The sequence below is a fragment of the Harpia harpyja genome, chromosome 6 (assembly GCF_026419915.1).
Source record: "Harpia harpyja isolate bHarHar1 chromosome 6, bHarHar1 primary haplotype, whole genome shotgun sequence".
Taxonomy (NCBI): domain Eukaryota; kingdom Metazoa; phylum Chordata; class Aves; order Accipitriformes; family Accipitridae; genus Harpia; species Harpia harpyja.
Window position 1 is genome coordinate 44,388,605 of NC_068945.1, and position 15,882 is coordinate 44,404,486.

Consider the following 15,882-nt stretch of genomic DNA (forward strand, 5'->3'; position numbering starts at 1 on the left):
TGTACCGAATATCCCTGTGCCCACAGAAAACCCTGCTGAAGCTCATGGTACTTACAGGGACAGCAAATTTTGCTACAAATTTGTAGTAGCTGTCACTACCGACTCGAACCCAAATAGAGGATATAAATTTAAATTTTCACTTTACCAGAGAAACCTGTATCACAGACTAAATTAATTAATGAGTTTTGAAAAGTTCACAGTAAATAGTAAATCTGTGGTTTATGACCTTTTTTCCACAAACAGTCCATTCCCTGAAAAAACAGCCTTTGGGTTGAAATAACTTTTAATAGTTTTGGCTGAAAGGGGAAATCTGAAAGTCTGTTTTTTGACATTTTCTAGGTAAGACATTTCTTTTTTATTGCTTTGAAATGACGTTTTGCTTTGTTAAATGGCAAAATTAGGGAAAACATAAAAAATAATGTAAAAACCCCAAATGAAGTGTTTCTAACAAAACTTTATGAATAAGTTAATTTGTTTTCATTCTTTTCCTTCAGTGACATAATCAATGAATTTTAGCTCTGTGTCAACATACAACAGTGTTTTGGGTTTTTTTAATTTTTCTGTTCAGGCAGTGAACTGGAATAAAAAAAGAAATAAAACCAATTACTTGCAGTTCTACTATCAGCCATAAATTTTTGTATTTGAAAAGCCACCAGCTTGTCAACTACATATCGAATACAAAACAAAACAAAGAAAACCAGAAAGTAATAGCAGTAATCTATCTATCTTTACAGTTTTACCATGAAAAATGTACTTGGCTACAGAAAACTTTTTTAGATCAAGCTTAAAATGACACCAACATGTCCATTTCTTACTTTTCTATGAGAGTGTATGCATGTACAACTTTTTCCTTACATAATTTCTAATTTATTTAGAGTCATGATATTTACATTCCACCAAACCAAATAGCAAAATATCTATTATTCAAACATCACATTGGATTTTGTAATTTCCTGAAAGGTTGAGTACATTTAACCAGATACTGTATTTGAGCATTCCATGTGTAATGAAACATAGTAGGAGATTATGAATTCAGAAGAAAGGCAGGCACACTTATGATCTGACATTGTATCTTTAAACAAAACAAAAAAAGAAACCTGGTTTCTTTATTGCCCTTTGTTGCTGCTAGTCAAGAAAAAAGGAGAATATTTAGAATAGAAAAAGTGCTTCCTTCATAGTAAGAAGATTTCTTCAATAATACGAAAGATAGTAACCATTAGTTCTACCTTTGAAATAACCATTTTTCATGATACACCAACAAAAGTGAAGGTATTAAAATTCTTCTCCCAGTTACACAAGTTTAAATCCTACTAAATCTGTTTGCTTCTGTGGCTTTAATCAGAAGTGCAACACTGTAAACTGGAGTGAATGTGGCTTGCAATAGTAAAATCACTCTTTGCTGAATTTTCCTGCTTAATATTGCATGCAGAATATGGAGTCTGATCATTGTGAAGTGTTTCATATCAGGCAAATTAATTCTAGGAAATTTGCTATAATTAAGTTATACAATCATTTTTACTGGTTTTTTTCCTCTAAGTATAATTTTGGGTTGGTTTTATTGTACTTTAAATGTTAAAATGCAAGATATTTTACTCCTTGTTTAGCTTTTTTTAATACTGTACATATCTTTTAGTTAAAAAGAGAATTATCTTGTCAGGTATTAAACCAATTTAATGGCTGAAACATTAACATATATAATTTATAAAGTGCATCATGGATCAATACATCTTGATGCTGACTAAGAAAAGCCATTTACACATAGGCAGTTGCATTCTGAGCTGTAATTTTACCCATGTGGCAGCATAAGGAAAAATAGATACATAATTGATACAGGACATCTTCCTGATGGTGCTAAAGTTAATAGGAAGGACAAACAAGGGCTTAAATTGAATAATTATGACCCACTCTGGTATCTGCTTGGGTGGTAAATAAGAACTTATTCTTGTGAGGTGCTAAACATTCTTAGATGTCATTAATTTCATTAGGGGCAGGAGGTGTGCAGCACTTCACAGGAGGTGCTCACCATTGCCTCAAAATTAGGTTCCTAACACCCGGCAATGAGAGTTCAAATTGTTACTGTATTTAAAGATAGCTCATTCACTCTCTGGTCTTCAAGGTCTGAATGCACTTAAGCATTTATGAAATGTCACTGAAAATATGGCACTTCAAAAAGTATGAAAAATTGCCCAATGGTCCCAACCACAAAATGATATGGCAGGAAGAAATAGGAAGAAATAACTGAAGAGTTTCCCTTTAATATTTACATAGACTAGAAATGGCTTAGGGAAATGTGTTTTTTTTATAACTGCTGTTCTCCCAATACTATAAGTTACGGGGATCAGGGATAGGTTTTATCTTGGAGATACTGAGCTCTATCCCCATCCAAACTTTCTGAAACTCACTGAAGTCTTTCTTTGTTATTCTGTTATTTGTTATTAAGTGACACGCAGTGATAATAGAATGCAACAAGACTATACAAAACAAGAACTGCATAGATTATTGTCAAGGTAATACTAACAAGGTAAGACTATTTAGTTGTTATACACTGGAAAATAGGGGGGAAAAAAGGTTATTACCTTGTTTGTAACCTCCTCTTCTGTGACCTTTTTTGCACTCACCTGGAGCTGCTACCTGCAGCCAGGCAAATCCCCAATATGTAAGTTGCATCAAGTAACAGGTTCCCATAGGTATGTTTTTTACTAATGTTTAAGCATGTTACAGAATCATCATGCAACAGTTCACTTCCACACCAGCTCTTAATGGGCGTTTTGCAGGCTATGCCCAAGCTCAAAGGGATGGACTTTGGCAACGTTACAAAAATTACCAGGACCTTTACAAGTTACAGGGCTTTGTTTCCTCCAAATAACTACTCTCATCTTGTTAGTATCATTGTGATAATGAACAATCTATACTGTGCTTGGTTTTTATGATAACGTTCTCTTAAACCCGCACTGCATTAGACCTGCACATACACACACAAGTCTGTTAGAGAATTTTTTCTTGAGATCCCCACAAGCTACAAAGTGTTTAAGCTGACATGGACAAGGGTCTAAGCGGGGGATATGCCACTAAAGGGCGATTGTTCAAGAACAGCTGCTGATCTACACGTACCTCTGGCTAGAAGCTGCAATTTTTGTTTATGTTAGCAGCTGTGGAAAAGCTGCAGAAGGATTCCCACTTCTCAATTGTAATTCTTTGTTGTAGTTCAGGGGCATGGCAAGCAGGCAAGAGCAACCTTTGTGCTATTCCTTGTAACCACCTGATATAACCAGAGTTTCACCTACGGGGAGAGAAATGTGGAAGTCCACAATAAAGAGACTGGAAAAGAGTGTGTCCAGATCTCTCTTTTCTACAGTAAGCTGGCTAGGAATTCTCAGAATTAATATATCAAAATAAGGAGAGATGGCAATTTGTAGCCTGGTTTTCTAGGTAATTGAGTAAATTTCCAAAATTGAGTGAATGCACTCATCTCCCATGTCAGTCTGTCTGTCAAACTCACAGTAATTCTTGAACATCATTTTAGAGCGGTAAAGAGCCTAAAGATAAGCAGTTTTTATAATTTTATGAGAACTGGCAAGTGGATGGAGAAGAGACACCCTATTATTATTTGTTGTGAAAGAGGTTAATGAGATCACCTTTTCTTAGACATCAAGAGACAGGAAGGAAACCAGACATCATTAGTTTTGCTGCACACAGTACTACTCATTTTTTTTAAAGCTTTCCATGTTATATTATCTTCTGTCCTAATTGTTATAACTGGGGGATGAATCAGAATAGTACGGTATGGGGTTTGGAGGGATTGATGTCCCAGCTAGACAACATTTCCATTCAGTATAACAGATAAAATTAGATGACCAAACTCATTGTGAATTGTATGACTGGTTTGCAGAGGCTGATGAGAGCAGAGCAGAAGCCACAAACGGACTTTGACCCATGACAGAACTCTCATTGATTCTGGGACCTTGAGCTACACAAGTGGTTTCAAGTTGTTTCTTCTAACAGAGCTGTATTTACAGAAATGTCCCTACTGCCCAGTGTTTCACCCTTCTGCTTTCTATTGCTTTAACGTGAATTAAATTGAACAGATTTTTTTTTTTTTAAATTCACATGGTGTATGTCAAATACCTAGGCTGTAATTGCTGCAGTCTTGAGGCTGGTTTATGTTATATCATATAGCAGTTCTTTCAAGAGGCTGAGCAACACTACACACACAACCGGAAGGAAACTCAAGATCTGACATTGTGATGATTTTGTTCCTTATTATCTTGCTGTAATTCAAATCAGATATTTTCTTGCTATTTGATTTATGGACAATGATACTACAGCAAAATAATGTTTTTAATTGGTAAACAAAGCTACAGCCTTCTTACAAAGCAAGTATGATTTCATTGAAACATACGTCTCTCAACTTGGACAGCAATAATTTTGTGCAAGCTGTCAGATTGTCTTAGCAGCATAACTTATAACTGAATAACCTGTGCTGAAAACTGCCCTTGAGGTGAAGTATTGTTTATCAAGCAATAAAATATTTGCTTAACTTTGTGATGAAGCTAAATAATGAATAAGTCTAACATATCTCTGTGACATATTTCTTTTGGAAGCATGTAGAGCATAATGACCAGTAAATTTAGGACAGTTTTCAACTGTAATTTCTTGATTTTATGACTGCTAACTTCTTGATTTTGTGACAGCTAGGTCCAGATGACATCCACTAATACCATGACATCAAGTCTAATTAACATGTTTCTCAGGACTTGTTAACTTTCCACTCTTCTACCCTCATTTATGTACCAGGGGAATAAAACTGGGTTTAGATGTTATGAAAAAAATGCTAGCTTTTCTGATTTTTATTTTTTCAGCTTGATTTCTTAAATTAATTTCATGCAACAGTCACAGGTAATGTTTCACTTTTGTAGACAAGACATTTTATTTCATCCTTTCTTTGTATTGGAAGCTTGGACTCAACATTCACCACAGTAATGCCACCAGGAACACCACAAAAATTTTATTTCCTCCCTAAGCTGGAGAAGGGGCTTGCTATAAAGGACTGCTTTCTCATTGTTGTTTATGCAATTAGAAAGCAATCATTAACATGAAAGAAGGTTTCTATTTCCTGTTCTGAACCGTGGTACTGGGGCTATTAGCAATTTACTGGCATAGAAAGTGCCCCTACAGGCAGCTCTCCAGATATTCCCAGGTTTGAAGCATTACCAGCTCCATGCCAGTCTGCCTGACCTCAGGCTTCTTTCTTCCTTTGCTAAGAGCTGGCTGGACTAAGAAAGTAATTTGTGATGCAAGATAATAACTTTATTCAATCTACTAACTTCTGAAAAATGTTCTATATTCATTTGTGCCAGTGAATGACACATTGTTTCTATTAACTATATTTTTGCGCATTCATCTCTTTCATATAAGATTCTTATAAAGCCACTGAGACTCAAAATGGTGGAAGCTTTGCTGGAACAGAAACCAGTTATTAAACATGGGTAGGATACAATTGCAGTCACTCTCAGTCGGAGCTGTACTACCCCTCTTTGGGTACCCTCCACGTAAGGTACCGAATAGCAGAGCCAACCTAGTAACAAAGCAGTTTAGAAAGGATTCGCAGTATAAGAGAGATGGGACTAATTAGGCAAGGAGCCATTGATCATTGTGAGGCTTTTGCAGGAACAGAGGAAGGTGGCTGACTTCCAAACCCTCCATTTCCTGGAACACAAAGAAAAAGGAGTATATCTAAAATGGTAAAGTTTGGATACTGATTGAAAGATTGCCATGCTGCAAGTATGTTATAGGGTAAAAATGAAGGGGAAAAAAAAAAAAGTGAGGTCAAAAACTGTGAAGTAAAAAAAAATAAAATTCACTAATTTTTTTTGTTTTGGCTGATAAACCATTTTACCGTACAATCTGTTGTCTATGATGCAAACAGCTCCTGAAGTGTGGAACACAGAGAAAGGTCTTCTAGCAAAACATATATAAAGAAACCTAAAAAAAAAATCTAAAGAGCATGACATTTTAATTTATCTATAACTCTGAAAACATTGTCAAGACAGAGGTAAGAAAAATCAGAATGGAAACTCCTGAAAAAGTGTTAGTTTTACCAAGTTTGCTTTGCTTGTCTGCTTTTTCCACAAATTTACCACAATTTCAAAATTTTTAGCAATATTGCCCATCTTAAAGCGGAAGCAAATACAAAGGACACTAACTTTTTCTTGCTTTATTCGGCCAACATTAGGCATCTATTCTATCAGGTACCACACCAATGGAACAAAGATTTCATCATTCCCCTGAGCAAAGACTTTATAATTTCACTGATCAGATGACTTTTTCCAAGTATAAGTAGAGAGACAAGGATGGTAGGGCTATGGCTGGGCTGGAGTAAGGAGCTTAAAACCTTAAGAGAAGGGGGAGAAATTTTCTTCTGCGACATTCTTTATATTCTTTGAATCTGGAAGCTAGTGAAATATAAACAAACTTATTTTTTACCTTGGCCTTTGTCTATGGACAACTTAAAGAAGAAAAGTAACCTGATTTGAAAATGGAAATGCTCAAGCTTTCCAAGATTGTGCAAATTTATTGTGTTCTCCAAGACTTCATAACCACCCTACCAGAGTCTGTCTCATGTATGGTTACACGGTTACACAGACTGCCCATGTCCCTTTCAGTGGTACTCCCTGTGAATCAGTTGTTGTTTAGGAGATCTTGCAGCTCTCTTTGACAATCATTTCCAGGCAAGTTCCTTTCCCGCTAAGACTGAGATTCTCATCTGACTTACCCTTTTCACTGCTGCAAGGCTGGAGAACTTACTTCATAATTTCAGTTTAATGTGCAAAGTAGGATTCAGCACCCTAACTAAAATGACCTGGACTCGTTACTTAAGTTTTGACCGACCCACTTCAGTCCTTCGGTTTAGCCAAGCTTTCTTCTGAATTAAGAAGAAACATATGAAGGAATGGTCATGACTGAATCATAGACTGTTAATTCTGCAGATATTGTCTGCCTGCTACAATGTGGTCTTCATGTGGATTGGTCTTCAAGAACCAGATTAGATAAAATAACTTAAATCATGTCTGATACATATTTTACCCAATGGGTCAAGCAAACGATGAGACTCATATGTTAGAAAATCAGTGCACAGAAACCAGGCAAATAGAAGTACCAAACTCTACACACTTAAAAGAGCTAACTATTTGAAGTGGCATGTTGTCACGCACTGATGCAGAGATTTGTCAGAACTAAGTACTTTAGTAGCACCTCACACTTAGTATGAGAAGACAGTGTTTCTGATCCATGCTGCACATTCTAAGAGGGTTTCTTACTGTTCTTTGTCTTTTAAGTGCTTGTGGAGTGAAAGGTGAGTATCTGATGATACTGGAGATTCTGCATGTGATTAGAAATGTGGCTACAGCGACACAGAGTAAGACTACCAAGAGGCATCCTTGTCAAAGAAGACTTCCCAAAGTGCTGCAGCGCAACCAGGAGTATGAACTCTAGTGGCTAATTAGTTTTCTGCATTAATTCACTCTTAGTTTCTCTTTCGAAGGACGTGACCTTAAAGACACTTGAAGTCCAGGGTAGTTTTCCATTGACTTAGCAGAGTGGCTCAGGCTGTCACTCTCAGTATCATCCTGCCGAATTTAAAGAATCTAAGACTCCTAACTTAAGGACCACAGTCATCCCAGCCTTCCTTTTACAGTCAGCGGACACCTGCCTACGTACACTGAGATTGTAGGTAGGATGGATTGCTCTCTGGAGTTGTTCCTCTCTCTGTTGACTCTAGGAAGTCAGGGTGAGCAGGCTCTTAATTAGGTAGCACAGGTGCCTAAAGCTAAATTGGTTGAAATTGGGCCTCATCATATAGATGAAACAACTATTCCTTTGAAGATACTATATGAGCCGAAACATGAATCCCAAATGAGAAATACGTATTTATCTAAAGTTCAAGAGTTTTTATTTACCATTTCATTGATGGGTAAAATATCACTAATTTGAAGAGGAATTCCCAGAGCTTGATATGACTAATACACAATTTAATAGAATTAATCTTTTATATAATATCCTGTAGATCAAGAAAAACATATATAATTACTAAATCAGTATTTGTTGGTTTAGAGCAGATAAAGTACAAATATTTGAGATTGAATCAGCCCCTTCTTTGGAAGAATGTGAGGTTTTCTTGAGATGATTCCAAGTACTGACTTACCGTCACTTTAAGAAAAACAGAAACCACAGTGCTGATAGCTCTGCCTTCCTCTTCCATCCACTAAATCTGTAATAAATGCATAAAAATCTTTTCCACAGAATTAAAGGTCTTCTTTTTAGGTTAATGATGGCTATACTAACTCTCAGGTTGGCTTCAGAATTTAAAAGAAGTGGTGCATATTGTGCACTTCCCCCACAGTGTATCTTAATCCTTGACCAGCGAGAGGTCATTTTTTAACGTCCAGAGCAATCCATTTCTCCATATAGAAGGAAGGACGACAAGCACTTGCATTGCAGCATGACCTGAGCCCATTTTAGCAAACTCCCAGAAAGATGGCTTTTTGTCTTTGGAAAATTATGCCCGTATCAAAAGCCTCCCACTTATTCTGTCTGGACCATAGTACAAAAAGCAGCTAGATTTAGACAAGACAAATCTATGAAGGCAAGGAAACTGCAGACTACGACTATATATATTTGTGTTGACTGCATGTTTGAGCAAAGCATTATTTTCTTTTATTTGCATTATATAATCAAACATTTTCCTCCGTGAGACACATTCTTAATCTCGTGAGCCAGTTCTTCAGCGGGGCTGTGATCAGCACTCTAGAAATCCTTAAACCAGACTTCTACTTAAAAGGCCTCAGGAATGTTCCCTCCATTGAAGAGAAACCCTCAAAACAAAATACCAAAACCCCAGACCTCTTTTGCTCAGACTGAGAAGCACTCAGACCTTCAAACAAGCAATACATGAGGTAGAAGAGGCAGATCAGTGGAATATTCTGCTAGTAATAACCAGAGTGGTTTTTGGAAGACACTTTTGTTATGTTGAAGAAGAATAAGTAATTTTGGTTCCTATAAATTTAAAAAAAAAAAAAAGCCCTTTGCATTGTTTGACTGAATAGTAGATAAATATAAGTTTTGGGTTTTTTATTGAAGCTATTCTTACTAATCTAGAAGGGGAAAAATAGCATATATTCAGAAACCAGTTATCTCTGCATGATTTTATGCATTTGGTATTGAGTGTACAAACATATTAGTATAAGAATGCAGGAACTGTGAAATTATCTTCTAGAGTAAAGAGGAAGGAAGGGAAAAAGTCAGATGTATAGCTGAATCTTGAGGATAAGGCTTACAAGGTGGCTTTAAATATTTGTAGTGTCCCTTTCTCAAGCAAAGACCACTGGCTTAGTACTAGAGGAATTAGGAAGAGGGGATGTACATGTACATTCAGTCTGTAAAGAAAATTCTTCGTATCAAACATTCTAAATACTTCTAAAATATTAAAGAAAAAATTAAATGCATTAATATAAACTTATGCATCATAGCTATTATCTTCCTTAATCCTTAGAGAGTTCTTCGTGCCTCATGACTTCGGAAAGAATTAAGAAACAGCTCATATTAGAGTCCATTGTGCATTCCCTTTAGTACCATCTTCTTCTTTTCCTACAATTACTAGGATTTATTTTCTTTGCTTGAAAATAGGATTTTTGTCTCATTTGAGTCCCTGCTACTTAATTCCTACTTGAAGTCATAATCCTCCCTGTCACATCACACCAATTTCTTGGAAGCTAATTCTGATGTCACAGGCAGGATTTTGACTTCAGAAGAACTGATTACTTAGGTACACTTTATGTACCAGAATTTAGTCTTTCTGAAATGTACAAAGGAAGGAATACTGCAGCCAGACAATGTCAAGGCACTAAACTCAAGGCACAAGCTGTCAAAGTTTGAGCTCCTGGTTGTCACTTCTCAGTAGTATATTAATGGACTTTCTGTTAGAATAAGAAGGCAGTAGAGTATACTCTTTGTCTTTTCTTTCCAAGATACTGCTTCTGAAAGCTGCCTCTCTGATACACAGAGGCTGTCCACAAAAACTGAAGGTGGGGTGATCATTTTTCCAAATAGTCAATGGTGTCAGAAAAGACTTTGAACCTGGACTGGTGTCAAATCTCTGATTTAAAACATACACAATGTTCTAACGCTACCTGATTCCCACTTGTCCAAATGTATTGGGTTTGTTTGGGTTTTTTTCCCATTTCCTGATGAAATGTGTAAGTCTCTGAAACAACTTTTAAGATTGCAACAAGAATCCAAGTGATTCTTTAACGGAACACATTCTCATCTCTATAGGGGTGGGAAAACCTTTGTTGCAAGTGAAGAATTCTATTCTGGAAAAACTGCAAAGAAAAAAGCAACTGAAAGTAGTGTTTTCTGTAAAGCTAGGCATGTTAAAAAATAAGAGCAGGTATTGATTACAAAAAGAATCTACAGCTGAAAGTGAAACCTCTTTTGATTATTGGTCAGGAAAGGAAGTCCTGTATTACTGTCTCAGTGCTGAGCTGACAGGATCATAAATTGGGCTTTATTAATTGTTACAGGACTGTCTTTTTGTAGCACCAAATAAACAACCCTAATCTTTCATATGGGAGAGGAGTAGCCACATCACTGAAAGCTCCATACCTACAGCTGACCACCTAGTTTCAAATTAATGTGTTAATTTACAGGATATAATGTACTGAACATTTGAGCTAGAAGAAAAACCGAAACAACAAAATGACAAACAACTTCAGTAAAACTACAGAAGGTATCCTTTATTTTACGTGATATTTTATTTCACGTGATTCTATAGACGTGATCGATCATCTTCACAAGTTTTCCAAACATTTTCAAGCCTTTTCTCTTCATGCTTTCGAGTACTTCTTACAGGAACAGCTCAGAGACTACAGTACTGGTAGTGTTCATCTTTTTCCACGGGAACTTAAACAGAAGCTAATAGGTACTGAGGTCGAGCATATTACTAAAATACAGAAAAGAGTTACCTCTGAAGCTTCGGTATAGATTTGGTTTATTTTTGTTTCGGGTTTCTTTGGCAGATGCCTAAAACAGGTGATCGGGGTGGGAGGTTTGGTCAGAGGATCTTCGAGTGCGAAGCAACCTATTTGCTCTACGATTCCTTTGGCGGCCTCCTACTAGTAAACCGAAACAAGCGCCAATTAGAGGGAGGAGTACCGCCGGGTACCTTGACGCGAGCTGTGTGAAGAAGACACCGAGTGTTTTCAGAATCTGAATTAAAAAGCCCAGATAGTTCCTGGCATTTACGGGAGCTACCGGAGGAACTACGTGCCCGTTGTCTTCCCCCGCGGATGCAGCGGTGCCGTGAGCTCGGCTGGCGGCGGCGGGAGGCGGCGGCGGGAGGCGGCGGGGCGCTGCTGCGGCCCAGGGGGCGAGCGGCGGGGCCGGGGGAGGCCGGGGGGAGGCGGGGGGGGGTCCGCCCGGCCCCGCAGCGGCACCCCGGCGGGGAGCTCACTTCCCGTCATCCACGCGCCATCTAGCGACGGGAAAAAGGGGGGGCGGCTTTGCACGGGAGCGGAAAGGAGAGGAGGAGGAAAAGGCTCCCCGAGCCGTCCCAGCTCTCGCCTTTCCCGCAGCTGCTGGTAAGAGCCATTTGGATATTGCAGCCAGAACTCCGGAGTGGCTCGGGGCGGGTCGTGAGGAGCATCGCCACACTTCACTCCCAGGCACCTCGTGTCCCCCCACCCCCCTTCTTTCAGTAAATCGCTCCCCTTCCCTTGAAAGGGGAGCTAGCTAGCGCTCCCGAGCACCCCCCCCCACCACCACCACCACCCCGATACCTCACCCAAGCCCTCTTCGCCGCCCGATCCCTCCCCGAAACACCCCTAACTCCGGAGGGGCTGTGCGGCGCTGCCGGCGGAGGGGTTGGACCGCGCGATCCCGGCCCCGCAGAGACACGCACACACACACACACACGCACACACACACGGGCACTCCCCGCCTGCCCTGCCGCCGCCGGCGCAGCCGCCCGCGGCCCCTTTGTTCCGCCCGCGGAGCGATGCCCTCCTCGCCCCCCCCCCGCGCCCCGCTCCGCCGCCGCCCGCCCCTGCGCCCCTAAGCCCGCGGGCGGCGGCGGCGGCGCGGCAGGGCGGCATGGCCCGCCCGCCGCGGGGGAGGCAGCGGGAAGCGCCCCCCCTCGCCCCCGGCCGCGCCAGGGCCTCGCCGCCGCCCGCAGCCCGCGGCAGCCCCGCGGCAGGGGCAGCGGCCGCAGCCGCAGCCGCGCCTGCCGGCAGCCCCGCGCCGCAGGATCCGCGCCCCGCAAGGACGTGCTCCGCCGAGTTGCCAGGCGCGATTACGTTGGGTTTGGTTTTTCCCCCACGCCCCCCCCCCCCCACCCCTTGAACTTGTTGCTCGGCGCTCGGCGGTGGCGGAGGGGGGTGGGGGTGGGGGAAAGCCTTATTATCGATGTCCCTTTGGATGCGATCAAGCTTTCTCAGGAGCAACTACTTCCCCGCCGTTCCCGGCGGGGCGCGGAGATCTAGCGGCAGAACCCGTATTTCCAAAAGTCTCTATGCAACTGAGCGCTCTCGCCAGACTTTCACAGGTAGGTGCCGCAGGCTGGGCACGTCCGGAGGGATGCGAGAGCGCAGCCGAGGGGAAGGGGCGAGAGGAAGGAGGCGGGAGGCGGAGGGGAGACGAGATGGGACGGGACGGGGACGAGCCACCGCCGCCCGCCGAGCCGCTACGGACCCCCGCGCCCGCCTCCGCGGCCCCCCGCCCGGCCCGGCCTCCCCCGCCGCCGGGGAGCCCCTGCCCCGCTGCCGCTCCCTCGGCTTGGCCCGCCGCCGCCCGCTCGGCCGCTCCCGAGGACGTCCCGTGCCTCCCACCTTCCGCGGGTGCCTCCGAAGCCCCCCGCTCCTACCCCCGCCGCGGCCGGCGCGGCCCCGCCCGGCCCCGCTCCCCTCGCTCCGGATCAGCCCCTCGCTCCGGATCAGCCCCTAGCTCCGTGCCCCGACGCCCCGTCCCGGGCAGGCTCCCCTCCGCCCGCTCCCCTTCCCTGGGGCGCTCCCGGCGCCCCTTCCCCCCGCGCCCCTCTGCCCTTCAGCGCGTTTCCTACGCGGAAAACTTGCCTTAAAGTTTAATGCTGCCGCCCGGAGCTCCTCCCCCTGCCCCGCCGGCTCCCCCGGCCCTCAGCCGGGGTCAGGAGGAGTCCCCGGGCCGGCGATCAAGGTCAGGGAGCGGATTCGTCCCGCTGCCGCTCCGGAGCTGGCGGCTGGGGAGCTGCGGGGCGGCCCGCCCGGCCCATCCCCTCCGCCCCAGCACGGCGAGCCGGCGGCGGCCCCGCTGCAGCCCGCCCGGGGAGGGCTCCGCTGGCGGCCGCGGCCCGGCGCCGGCAGCGGGCGGGGAGCGGAGCGGAGCAGAGGAGGAGGAGGAGGAGGGGCGGGGGGAGCGGCTGCATCACGCGTGGAAGAAAATCCCCTTCCAGGTGGCTGCATCGCGGCATCGGAGCTACTAGCCGGCTCCGGGGGTTCGTGCTTTGTGGACCGTTGCTTCCATCCAGGGGCCTCGCGCGGACCTTGTCGCCAAAGGATCTGGCTGCTAGAGTAGCTGCTTTGAATACGTTGATTTCCAAGTGCCCTGATTTATTGTCCTAACTGGCTAACCAGACCCTGGAAAGGATATTCTGGCATGAAAAAGGGGCGGAAACAAAAAGGAAGCAAAAAGATTTTCAGTTAATACTGAAAATCACAACAATGTTCAGAAATTCTGTTGCCTCAAAAATGTGTGAGCATTTGTATTTTTCTTTTCCCTCTCTGTTTTAGTGGCTGGACCAGAACCATCTCTAGATTGACTCCCTTAGCTGTAGTAGGCGTTCGGGACCATGGCAGCAGGAGTAGCGGCTTGGTTACCCTTTGCCAGGGCAGCGGCCATAGGATGGATGCCAGTGGCCACAGGTCCCATGCCAGCTGCTCCGCGGCAGGAGAGGAAGCGAAGCCAGGACTCTCTGATTGTGCTGAATGTGAGTGGTATCCAGTTCCAGACGTGGCTGGACACCTTAGAGCGCTACCCCGACACTCTGTTGGGCAGTTCGGAGCGGGACTTCTTCTACCACCCTGAGACACAGCAGTACTTTTTTGATCGGGACCCTGATATTTTCCGCCACATTCTCAACTTCTACCGTACCGGGAAGCTTCATTATCCCCGCCAGGAGTGCATCTCGGCTTATGACGAGGAGCTGGCCTTCTTTGGCATCATCCCTGAGATCATTGGCGACTGCTGTTATGAGGAGTACAAGGATCGCCGGCGTGAGAATGCTGAGCGCCTGCAGGATGATGCTGACCAGGATCATGCGGCTGAGAGCTCCCTGCCCTCAATGACGGCTCGGCAGAGGATGTGGCGGGCCTTTGAAAACCCACACACCAGTACACTGGCTCTGGTCTTCTACTATGTCACTGGTTTCTTCATCGCCGTCTCTGTTATCGCCAACGTGGTGGAGACAGTGCCCTGCGGGTTAAGCCCGGGTCGCATCAAAGAGCTGCCCTGCGGAGAGCGCTACGCCGTGGCTTTCTTTTGTCTGGATACTGCCTGTGTCATGATCTTCACAGTTGAATATCTCCTACGTCTGCTGGCGGCCCCTAGTCGCTACAAATTCGTGCGCAGTGTCATGAGTATCATTGATGTGGTCGCCATCATGCCCTATTACATTGGCCTGGTGATGACAGATAATGAGGATGTCAGTGGGGCTTTTGTGACATTACGAGTCTTTCGTGTCTTCAGGATCTTTAAGTTTTCCCGCCACTCACAGGGGCTGCGCATCCTGGGCTATACGCTGAAAAGTTGTGCCTCGGAGTTAGGCTTCCTCCTCTTCTCACTCACGATGGCCATCATCATCTTTGCCACTGTCATGTACTATGCAGAGAAAGGTTCATCAGCCAGCAAGTTCACCAGCATCCCTGCAGCTTTCTGGTACACCATTGTCACCATGACAACACTGGGGTAAGTGCAGCTGGTGTTTGGTTACAGCCAACATTTCAACAAGTGCATTGGCACGAATGGAAAATACGCAATTTAAAAAAATGTTGATCGAAAAAATGCGATGGTAAGTTTTTGTTACAGAACTTATGAATACCACTTGCCACTTCTTTCTAAATGTTTTACACATGCAAGTGAGTTAAAAGGGTTGCTGAAGTTAAAATAACCCAAACCCCCAAACTGCAGATAAACTGAAAAAGCAAACAACAAAACAAAACAAAACAAAATCCTGAAACTGTTTAGGTTCTTTGCAGTTTTCTCTGGCTTTTTACTTGGTTTGGGATAGTGAAATTGGAATATTTTACAAGTATCTGTGAGTTATCAGTGGATTTTTAATAGAGTAATGTGTTTGCTGACAGGACTTGTTACAGTGTTGCTAAAGTAGTGATAATTACAAGGAGAACCCAAGTGAGAGCTTTTAATTTGATCATCCATAAAAGTATGTGGATCTGCCATTTTGTCTGAAGTGATGTACTGATGTCGACTTGGGTATTGAGTTCCGTATTACAAAGCGATTTGTTTTCATGAAAATAAGACAGGTATAGATAACTTAATCATCACTACAATTATTCCCGGTGTTATTTAAGACACTGGATAAATTTCCTTTGATGTCCATGGACCTGTAACTTGTAAATGACAAGTGTGAAGCTACACTGACTGGTGACACACCCTGGAAAATGATCTGAGGAAGAGTGAGACAGATGACAGATCAAGCATATGTCTTAAAACATAATTCTAATGGCAACATAAAATCTTCCAGAGAATTAGGAGTTACAAAATGCCATTGCTGACATTAGACTCTAATGCAGTTTAGTGGAAAGATGGGAGATAATATTATTTTGTAAAGTCTCCGATACC

General features: G+C 43.4%; 1 protein-coding gene and 1 long non-coding RNA gene across 6 annotated transcripts in view; one reads left to right on the forward strand and one right to left on the reverse strand.

Annotated features, from left to right (window-relative positions):
• LOC128143118 (uncharacterized) overlaps window positions 1–13,329 on the reverse strand; it is a 31,571-nt gene extending 18,242 nt beyond the window's left edge. For all 3 annotated transcript variants that reach the window (XR_008235621.1, XR_008235620.1, XR_008235622.1), the window contains exon 1: window positions 13,118–13,329. This is a non-coding gene — a long non-coding RNA (uncharacterized LOC128143118). The remainder of the gene's footprint in view (window positions 1–13,117) is intronic.
• Window positions 11,522–15,882, forward strand: part of KCND2 (potassium voltage-gated channel subfamily D member 2) — a 279,656-nt gene continuing 275,295 nt past the window's right edge. The window contains exons 1-2 of one of the 3 annotated variants that reach the window (XM_052790043.1): window positions 11,522–11,633; window positions 13,815–14,988. In XM_052790043.1, the coding sequence (XP_052646003.1) occupies window positions 13,874–14,988 (1,115 nt within the window). In that variant the 5' untranslated portion in view covers window positions 11,522–11,633; window positions 13,815–13,873. Of the gene's footprint in view, window positions 11,634–12,402; window positions 12,596–13,445; window positions 14,989–15,882 lie in introns of those variants that run through there. The other 2 variants (XM_052790041.1, XM_052790042.1) reach the window with 2 other exon arrangements.